We start from the raw sequence: 11,461 nt of genomic DNA on the forward strand, positions 1-11,461 counted from the left end.
ATTGGGTTATAAAATAATAAAAAAAAGTGTAGATTCATTTGCATTATGTATGTTTTTGTGCAAATTGGATTGTTCTTATGCTCCACTGCTCATAACATTTCCCTCAACAGAAACTGGGCCTTCGGCCTGGTAATTCAAACTTGGGGTCATTCTCCTATCAACATTTCTGTTTCCACTTAATGTCATCTTTCCGAAAGTGGAATACCATAAAAAAGGACTCTCCAACTATTATGGATTGGAAAGAGTGAAATTGTGCAAGGTATATTTAGGCCCAAGCTAAATGGGTTAAAGACATAATCTAGTTCTAACAGGCTTTCCACTTTAATTGACATTTGGTCCTATTTGGAAAGAAAGAGAGGATGGGGTTTCAAATGTTACCGTAAGAATTTAAGAACAAGAAGAAAAGAATATATATGGTTACACGACATATTAAGCTAGTTTTTCCAAGAACATGATTGAAATTGAAAGCATCAGCAAAGTATCAAATTGCAATACTTGCCTTCTTGAATTTGAAAGCAACTTCAACCACTTCTCCATATATATCTGTGTTCTCTTTTAGTTAACTTTAAGGCAAAGGCTTCTCTGCATTTGTTTTATGTGTTAAAGATTCTTGAACGCAATCTTTGTTTTCTTGGGAAGGTGTTTTCCAGTCCAAAACTGAAGTTGAGATGCATGTATGTAGCTATAACGCTCTAAAAATCAAGATAAATAAATTTTAGATATTTAATTATTTTGGTTTCAAAATTTTTTAATATATTGTAATTTTAAAAATAAACTGATCTGAAAAATTTAAATATTAATTTCAATTATCGTCATTGATTATCATTTTTTTTACTTAAGACCCAATAGTGGAAACATCTTCTAAGCCAAGAATAACAAAGGCAGGCAGCAGATGAAAGATCCATAGCACCTATTCACTTGACTTGAAGGCCATTTCAACTATATATGTCATATTCGCAATCTCATCACCAAACAAAGGCAAATTATGCACGCATGTGCTTCAAGCTTGAAGATATCACCAATATATATATATATACATTTATTGCTTGTAACGATGAAATAACAAAAATAAATATCTATAATAAAACAAATTAAAACTTCAAAGTTGCCACAAAATATTATCTAAATGACCTTATCACGGGATAAAAAGAAAGAAAGGAAAAATTCTGAATGAACTGCTCCTGCTTATAGTAAAAGAAGAACATACGTGAAAGCATATACTTCATTGATCTTTAGCTGTATGTGTTCATTCACCAAACGACTAACTGTAAGTTTTATGTTGATAAATCTGTTAATCAATTACTTGTTGGTACAAAGAATTAACTAATTATTTCTCAGTAAGACAGCCTTGGTGATAATTATTTATTAATTAGTAATGTTTTTGTGAACTTCATATGAGGGTTGTCTTTGTTAATTAATAATACAAGAAAAAAAAAATTAAGTAAATTTCTTTTTCTAGTCTTTCGAGCTGACTGGGGTACTCATTTTGTAACTCTTTTTGGCTAACATAATGATTAGGATTTGAGAAATCTCGAGCAGAATGGATCAAAACAATACACCTGTCAAGCTGTTGGAGCTTTTTGAGTTAGTTTATGTTATACATTCGTGTAGAAAACTAAGTGTGAGAGAAGAAAGTTTATACATATATAGAAGTAGAAGGCAAAGTCAGTTGAACTATTGATAACTTTTTATATCTATAAATTCCTAGTAGTCCTTGACATGTCTCGACCACAATTACATATCTAATATATAATACATCCATGCAGAGACAAGCCATCGTTACAATGTGGTGTGGCAAGAAGAAGAAGAAGAAGATGGCGGATAGCAACAACAACAATAGCATAGCCAAAAGATGGAAACATCTAAGTGGTGAACATCATTGGAAGGATCTATTGGATCCTCTAGACATTGATCTCCGGCATTACATCATTCACTATGGCGAAATGGCTCAAGCAGCATACGATGCTTTCAATACCCAAAAAGCATCAAAGAACGCAGGAAGTAGCCTTTATACAAAGGAAGCTTTTTTCTCTAAGGTTGGATTGGAGAATGGAAATCCTTACAAGTATCAAGTTACCAAATTTCTTTATGCAACATCACAAATTCAGCTTCCTGAGGCATTTATTATCAAGTCTCTATCAAGGGAGGCTTGGAGTAAGGAATCTAATTGGATGGGGTATGTCGCGGTGGCTACCGATGAAGGGAAGGCCGTGTTGGGGCGGAGGGATATTGTGATTGCTTGGAGAGGTACAGTGCAGACACTAGAATGGGTTAACGATTTTCAGTTTACTTTAGTCCCAGCTCCAAAGATATTTGGCGAGTCCAATGATCGTAAGGTGCATCAAGGTTGGTACTCCGTCTACACTTCTGATGATCCAAGATCACCTTACAACAAGAGCAGTGCTAGAGATCAGGTAAATATATAAGTTCAATTAACAATTATCATGTATGAATGATTTTATGATATGCTATCTATAATTTATCAAGTATGTACAAATTGCTTATGATATCATTTTCTTTTCTCTCTTCTGATTTCAGTTTAGATATAAGATTCATATTATTAGATAGATAAAAGAAATTGAAAAGAGTGCAGATAATAAGGAGAAAAATATATATAAAAATCGGATTGAAAGATTATATTTGGTATCGATGATTTCTGGGTATTTTCTGTATTAAGGAAAACTAATGATCTTTGTGACCAAAATATAAAATAAATAAAAAAAGAAGAAATTAAAATTAAAAAAATTAAAAATTTAATGATCTCATTTAAATTTGTTTGGATCTCGAGGAAAACATATAAATGTTTTATAGTTTCTAACAGCAATTTTATAATTAGGAATTACCTGTCTCCATATGCACCTTTATACTCTTGTCTCCATCCGTTTGATGATAAAGATGTCAAGGAATTAATTATTTAAGTTGGAAAGGTTCTGTCGGCTCATCCTTGCTTAATTAATGATTCTGATTGCCATAATTTCTGTTCGTTTAGGTTCTTAATGAAGTAAGGAGACTTGTGGAACAATACAAGGATGAAGAAATCAGCATAACAGTATGTGGACATAGCTTAGGAGCTGCAGTTGCAACATTGAATGCAGCTGATATAGTTGCAAATGGATTTAACAAGTCCAAATCCTGGCCAAACAAACCCTGTCCTGTAACAGCCATTGTTTTTGCTAGTCCTCGAGTCGGCGACTCAGACTTCAAGAAGGTCTTTTCTGGGTATAAAGATCTTCGAGTATTACGCGTTCATAATCTGCTAGATGTTGTTCCTAATTATCCACTGATAGGGTATGCAGATGTAGGAGAAGAATTGACAATTGATACTACAAAATCAAAGTACTTGAAGAGTCCTGGAAACGTGTCAAGCTGGCATAATTTGGAGGGTTATCTACATGGAGTGGCAGGAACTCAAGGGTCGACTGGAGGGTTTAAATTAGAGGTTAATCGAGATATCGCTCTTGTTAACAAATCTTTAGACGGTTTGAAAGATGAGTATCTTGTACCAACTTCATGGCGGATTCAGAAGAACAAGGGCATGATACAACAAGCTGATGGTTCCTGGAAGTTGATGGATCATGAAGAGGATGCTCCTGATACGGCTTGAAATCATCACTCGGGTTATTCAATCTATTCTTACAATTGTTTCAGATTGTTAAAAGCAGTGCAATTTAATCCGTCTGTTGTTGTGTGTAAAATTGTCACATGAGTCAGACTAAGCCAAGCTGATATAATTGAGTGAGAAATAATTAAGCAACCTAGAGTCAGATTATTGATATGGAGTGGGGCATGCACCAACTCCTCACATTGCTCTAATGTCCGTCCCTCTCCCACTATAGGAGTATTAGGTAAAAAATCAGTTTGGAAGGATAGGTGATTGGTTGATTGTGATGCTTCTTCTAATTTAGAATAATAATATTCCATGTTTAGAATAATCTAATTTTTCTAATATCTATTTTCTAATTCAGAGTCAACTCGTGTAATTAGTTTGATGCAGAATAATTCATTTGGTTTTCTTTTTCTTTTTCAATGGAAAAGGACTTGCATTAAGCAACGGAAATGTCTATTGTTAAATAAGCATGAATGAAGCTGGGCACTCTTCCATTAGGATAACAGGATCCTTTTTTATATTTAAAACCCTAAACTAAGAAAATCACGCCTCTCTTTACAGCTCTACCTTTTCTCTTTAGCATGCCTCACTTTTTTCATATACCTAAAGTTGCAATTGTTTAGTGATCTGCTATCTAATCAAGAAGAATCCACAGGCGAATCTTATTTTCCTTTTACTACTCATTTATAATTGTCACAGTGGTTCTTATTTTGTAATTTTGTCCCCATTTTGAGATCAAAAGCTTGCAGAACAGTGACTTTTTTTTCTTTTTTAATCAATGAGTTAGCACGTAGAAACCAAACTGAAATGTTTAAAGCTTACTAGCAAGAAACCAACCTCATTAAATAGGTTAGCAATAGTGACAAAATAATAATTTCAGTTAGATATTTGACAAATTAAAATAATACAGTTCTAACTTATTTATACCACTTCTACTCCATTGCTTCTTATCAATCTTTCTGACTTTATGTATTTTTTAATGACTCTATAATTATTAAGATATTGTTTTAATAGTTCTTCAATTCATATTAACTTTCATTTTTTTAATAGTTTATTTAGATTAAAAAAATATTGAATAAATTTAATTAAAATAAAAAAAATAATTAAATTAAATTAAATTATCTTTCTATAAATATTATAAATTTCTTTATTACATCTATTTCAAGATAAGGATAAAATAAAAAAATTAATATTGTATTAGATATATAAAAGTGATAAATAATTAAAAAAAAATTTAATTTGAAAAAGAGACTGTTAGTTTAGAATGAAAGTGGTATATAAAAGCATGACTATCTCATGGCACACTGACAAAATTCAATGTGCATGTAGTAAGTGTTTGGTTCGGAAATTTGATGCAACTGATAGTTATTTTTCACTGAACAATTATATTAAAGCGTTTGATAAAGAGTTAAGAAATAGAAGCTGTATAGCTGATTTAGTCTCAATCAACTATTAATTATATATGCTCTATTTTAGAAAATTTTTTTATTAGTTAATAAGCGATTTGATTATTTTATTTATTTAAACATTATTATCTTTATCAAAACTTATTAACAGTTGATAAGAATTATTGTTAATAGTTGATGATGGAGGATCTATAATGAAAAGTCGATGATAAGAGATCTAGATTAAAGAAGTAATGAGAGATTAATAATAGAGACCTAACAATGGGAAATCTTTATTGGAGAGGTGATAATCACGTACAAGATGAACAAGATAAGAATCCACTTCCATATGCTTATATATATCCACATGTCATTAGAAGCCTTTTCTTTCAATTATGGGGAAAAAGAAGACTTCTTTTCGGTTTTGTGTATTATTTTTACAAGAGAGGAATCTTCTTCAAAACCTCCATGAGTGGCGATGGACCACCGTTAAATTTGGCACTCATGTATTGTTATCTCTTTAATTTGCACAGCTGTCCAGCTTCATAAACAATGAATCTCTTTATCTTCTTTCTTTCTTTTTCCCTCCATTTATATTTTGCTATCCATATTATTATAAAAAAAAGCATCAACTACCTATACAAATTAAGGTTTAAATATAATTTATGTCTGAAATTTATTTTAATATATGAGCTGATTATATATTTTTATTATATTACTCTTTTTAATGTTAATTGAATGATTAAATTTATTGTTAAGTATTATAGTCGTTTAAAATTAATTTTATTATCAAATTAAAATAGAATGTTATTTTTAATACAAGTCAATTTTAGTGTTTAATTAAAACAATAAATTTAATATTTTTTTACTTTAATTTTTATTTTTAATACAATTTAATTCAAGTAAATATAAATATTTTAAAATTATTTATATTAAATTATTATATAAAATAAAAATCTCTAGTTAAAAAATATTAATTTATTATTATTTTTACTATATATTATAATTAAAATAATCATACTTTAATCTATTTAGACACCAATTTAGCATTATGAAAGAAGAAAATTATGATAATCTTGTATTAAAAATAAAATTTCTTATTAACTAGTCAAATAAGTCTAATACGAGCAAAATTTTGATTCTCAATATAATTTGGTTTTACTGTCTAATAAAAATAATAACCTCTAATTATTTATTTTATTTAAAAAATTAAAATTAAACTATATATGGTAAACAAAAATAAGTGTTTTCAACATGTTTAAATTTTTAGAATTAAATTATCCTAAAAATTAGAAAATAAATAAATAAAAATATTAAATTTATTATTTTAATTAGATATTAAAATTAATTTTATTCTAAGTTATCAATTCCGTGAATTTGATGTTTGATAATAAATTTAAAAATTAAATTATAATATTAAATTATTAATTTAATCCTTCAACTGACAAAAAAAGTAATAATTAAATTTATCTTAAATTTAAAAAGATTTTAATATTAATAAAAATATATAAGAACTAACTCATGTATTAGAACAGATTTCAGGTCTAACTAAAACAAAATCGAATATCCTACCCTTCCAATTTATTACTGTTGAATTTCGGAAGAAAAAGACAAAAACATCAAAGAATATGAATACAAACAACAATTTCTTTTTTCCTTTTTCTTCATCACATTTATTTCCTTACATATTACTTTTTCACATTTCCTTTACATTTCTCTTTCCGTTCCACACTCTTTCCACCGTACATGAGCACAACACAAACATGTATTTACACAAAAACAAGTTTATTTAACATGATGTGTGCCCGTACAACTTTTTCTTAATATAAAGAGTTTTATTCTCTTTTAACTAAAACATAATATTATCACAACAAAATATATCTTATGCATATAATCAATTCATTATTAGCTTAGGACATTGGGAAATTGTTATCATTTTGAAAGCAACCACAAGTTGGCAGTATCAATAGCTTTATACACAAACCGGCCTCAGCTCTGAGAACTAGTATTTGTCCCATGGCTGGCATGAAAATAAGAAGACTATCTCACAGCTTTAATAACAAATTAAAACCTATTAATAAAAATATAAATAATTCTTAGGTCTCCGTTTCTTGCTTTTGAATGACTTTATTTTTATGTCAATCTAAGCATGCAATGGAAAGAACCAACACAGTAATGTGAAGAATGAAACTGAGTGCTGCTAGTGAGAAGCTACTCCATGAACTCATCTATTAGAGGCAAAAGAGGCAAGGCGATGACGAGAGGGATGATGCTGAAGGATTGACAAGCAAGAGCTGAAAATGAAGAAGCAGTAGCAGCAGTGGATCAGAAGAATGTGCCAAGTAAGCTGAAGATTACTTAAATATGAATATCTATGCTTTGGAAGAAGGATCAATAGGATTACAGCAAAAGGGCGATTTGTATAAAACACAAAATGTGATGTACTAAGTATAATGTTATCAATTTAAAAGATCTATTTTCTCTTCAATCAATCTTTTTCCTTCTTCTTCTTTACTTCTTTATTCTTATCTTGAACTTTAAATTTTTATACTGGCTAATTTTTACGTATATCAAATGTATATATTGCAACGAATAGAAGAACTGATTTCCAACTAATAGTTTTGTCCGATTGTGACACTGGCACATGACAGCTTGCGTCCATATTTCTAATTTCTAAAGGGTGGGGGCAAAAGTAACATGGTTGTGGAAATTTCACGTATGAACTTTATCTAAAAGGAATCCACAAGTTGCACATGGCATTTAGGTTAAAAATTATTGAAAGGGGACTGAGAGAAGGAGAACTGATCTATATAAAGCATGCAAGCCATGCATTCTTACACACACTCAAAACGCGAATAACTTGAGAGAGGGAGAAAAAATAAACATAAAGAAAGATGGCTGATATTGCAAAGAATTGGAAGATTCTTAGTGGGGAGAACAACTGGGAAGGTCTTTTAGACCCTATCGATGATAATCTCCGCCGCTATCTTATCAACTATGGTGCATTCACAAGAGCTCCTGCTGATTCTTTCAATGATGTGAAGGTGTCTGACGGATATGCGCTATGCCGATATCCACCTGAGGTTTTATTCACTCGGGTTGGCCTACAAATGGCAACTCATTTAAGTACCAAGTGACTGATTACCTTTATGCAAGATCAAATGTTGATTTCCAAGAATACCTTCCTGCCATCTCTACTTATATTGGGTTTGTTGCCGTCAGCAGTGATCAAGGGAAGCTTGTTTTAGGGAGAAGAGATATCATAGTTTGCTGGAGAGGAACAACCTTACCCATTGAATGGTTTCAGGATATTCTTTGTGATCAAGTCCCAGCTACTGACATATTTCCAGATTCGAAAGCTCTGGTGCATTATGGTTTCTATAATATGTACACCGCTAAGGATTCGACCACAACATACAATAAGATGAGCGTTAGAGAGCAGGTAAATCCTGATACACATGTATACATATTTAATTAATTATGTCATGTGTTTTCGTGCAATTTGTTGGCTGCCATTTAAATTAACAGTGGAGTCATATAGAATTACTTTGTTCAAAGAAGGCATATAATCTTGTCTTTGTTGTATATCCAGGTTCTAGCTGCGGTTAGAAGACTTGTAGACAAGTACTATAAAGCTGATCCAAATGAGGTTGTGAGCATAACAGTAATTGGCCATAGCTTGGGTGCAGCTCTTGCAACCTTGAACGCAGTGGATATAGTTGCCAATGGATACAACAAGCCCACTGGATCAACCACTGAATATTCAGTTGCTTCCTTTGTTTTCGCCAGCCCTCGTGTTGGAGACAAAGGCTTTCTTGATGTATTCTCAGGGCTGAAGAATCTTCATCTCTTGCGCATAAGAAATGCTCAGGATTTTATTCCCGACCTTCCTCCAAAAGAGATATTAGGCTATTCTTATGCAGATGTCGGTGCGGAGCTTGACATCGATACCAGCCTTTCACCATACATAAAGAAGGCGACTTTCATGGAACCCCATGATTTGAATCTTTACTGTCATGGGATTTCAGGTTATCAAGGGAAGGACAGAAAATTCAAATTGGCTGTCGATTTTGATCTTGCACTTGTGAATAAATATAATGATCTGCTATTGGACAATTGCAAGGTTCCTCCTAAATGGTGGAGTAATGTGATGAATAAAGGTATGGCTCAAATGGATGATGGATCTTGGAAGCTGCATGACTATGTGCCTGATCCTCCAAGCGACGATGTTTCTGAAAATGGCACCAAGTAACAAGGTCGCGTCGATATTATACTTGTGTGGTGTGACAATATCTTGGCAATGAACAAATTAATAAGCGTGGTATAATAAATAAAGTCCTACACTTGCTGTGAACGGCTCAGTTTGTTCTTGTGTCTTGCTTTCTATTTTTTCTAAGACTGTATTTGGAGCAATCTCTATGTAACTGTATTGCAGACTGTGTTTGTAAGCTCGTTTTCCTAGTCTACTTGATTGTAATTCTATTATAATTGTAACATAGCCACACAAATTCATTAAAAAACATCTGCAATTTAGAGAACATCTTTAGCTACCACATCAAAATTGTCGTTTTTTAACTACCACGTAGCGACTATTTTACTTTCACTCCAAAACTAATTTTTTTTTTTTAAATTTACACCCACATTGCAACCATATAGCCACACTACTAGCGACCACCAGATATGGTTTGTAAGTGGTCGCTAACTTTCTATCAAAACATGGCGGGAATAATAGTGACTGCTTTAGACACTACATGCGTGGTCTCTAAACTAGAAACCACAGAATATGATTTCTAATGGAGAAAACAACGACCATTTTAGAGACCACTATTATACTCTTTAAGTTAGAGACTATGACTGTGGTTGCTAGCTGGACGCCAATCAATAGTATGAGTTTTTAACTACCACATAGAGACTAATTGTGTGGTCTTTGAGTTAGAGACTAACAATGTAATCTCTATTTTAATTTTTAAGATTATATTCTAATAATAATAATAATGTAATAAGATTAATTAAATTAAGAATAATAATAATTTAATAATAATAATATAGTAAATAATATAATTTAAAAAATAAATTAAATTATAATCAGATTATTTAAATTAATTATAATATTTGTTATATTGAAATATTATATTTATTTTTATTAAATTATTTTATTAATAAATTTTATTATTCATTGAATATATTTATTTATGTTGTTCCTATTTATGCTATTGATGGGGTATCCAGACGTAGGAGAAAAATTGATGCTATCTACGTTAGAAACGTGTCAAGCTGGCATAATTTGGAGGGTTATAATGTGCATGCAGTGGGAAATCAAGGGCCTCAAGTAGGGTTAACTTAGAGGTCAATCGTGATATTGCTCTTGTTCACCGAATCTTTAGATCGTTGAGGAGAACAAGGGCATGCTGCAACAACCTGATGGTTCTACGAAGTTGATGGGTCCTGAAGAGGATGATCCTGATACAGCTTGAAATTATCCCTTGGTTTATAATGAAGATTATCCTATGAAATAAGAGTCATCTTAATATCAAATTTTTAATCATCAAATAAAATAAGAGTTATTTTAGTATATCAAATTTTTTATTTTAACCAGTTAACTTATAAAATAAGACTCTAATATATTTTTTTATTTTCTGAATGTAAAATTATGAGTTGATTTATATTTATAGGAGATTCTTATATAAATTTGGTGCAAACATTATAGCTAATAGAAAAATGATACGTATATATATTAGTGTTTTTTTATATATTTGTATTGAATTATTGACACATATATTATCATTTAAAACTAATAAATATGTATCAATCATGTATAATTTGGTGTATAGGTGGAGATATAAACTAAATTTAAATAAAAAAATTTCTACCTTTCTATTTTATTTTTAATAAATATATTGTAAATTTTTAATATGTTAAGTTAATCAATCATTTTTAAGATATTTTTTATATTAGTAAAAGTTAAAAAGAAAAAAAAAACTAAAAATTATTAATATAAAAAAAATAAAATATAAAAATTATAACACATTTAAGTAAAAGATTTTCACTTTTTGCAGTAACATATTCTTAAAAATATTTTATTATATGCACCAATTAAATGTCAGCTTTGGAAATGCATTTGTTGAGCATTGAGGAAGTGGGGCATGCACCGACTCCTCAAATTTCTATGGTGTCCACATTATGAGGGAGCACTTTCAGTTATAAAGGCTGCATCTCCATCCCAAATCAATAAATAATTGACCACAACCATTAGATAAAAATCATCTTGAAGGCGCAGTGTGATTGGTTGTTATTATGCTTTAATTTTCTAATGATTTAATTGTCAGAAAAATCCTGCAACTTACAATTATTATTGGAATTAGCATGTAATTTTTAAATTTTTAGCATTATACTTTTAACATTGATTTTAATTTTAATATTTGATAAAATTAGCTGTCAAATATGCTATTTTAGTGTGATTTCTGACAAT

The 11,461-nt window shown here is 30.5% G+C and overlaps 2 protein-coding genes across 2 annotated transcripts; both read left to right on the forward strand.

The window, feature by feature from the left end:
- The first annotated feature begins 1,122 nt into the window (after positions 1-1,122).
- LOC8259214 (phospholipase A1-IIgamma) lies at positions 1,123-4,027 on the forward strand. The gene is made up of 3 exons (XM_002522508.4): positions 1,123-1,267; positions 1,767-2,414; positions 2,990-4,027. The coding sequence occupies exons 1-3, from the start codon at positions 1,241-1,243 to the stop codon at positions 3,602-3,604; spliced, it is 1,290 nt and encodes a 429-aa protein (XP_002522554.2). The 5' UTR covers positions 1,123-1,240; the 3' UTR covers positions 3,605-4,027.
- Positions 4,028-7,857: 3,830 nt separating this feature from the next.
- LOC8259213 (phospholipase A1-IIgamma-like) lies at positions 7,858-9,530 on the forward strand. Its single transcript, XM_048373749.1, is given in 3 exon segments — positions 7,858-8,097; positions 8,100-8,434; positions 8,585-9,530. Coding segments are annotated over 3 exon segments (1,206 nt in total). The 5' UTR covers positions 7,858-7,886; the 3' UTR covers positions 9,245-9,530.
- Positions 9,531-11,461: the final 1,931 nt, after the last annotated feature.

This window comes from Ricinus communis, chromosome 5 (assembly GCF_019578655.1).
Source record: "Ricinus communis isolate WT05 ecotype wild-type chromosome 5, ASM1957865v1, whole genome shotgun sequence".
NCBI lineage: Eukaryota > Viridiplantae > Streptophyta > Magnoliopsida > Malpighiales > Euphorbiaceae > Ricinus > Ricinus communis.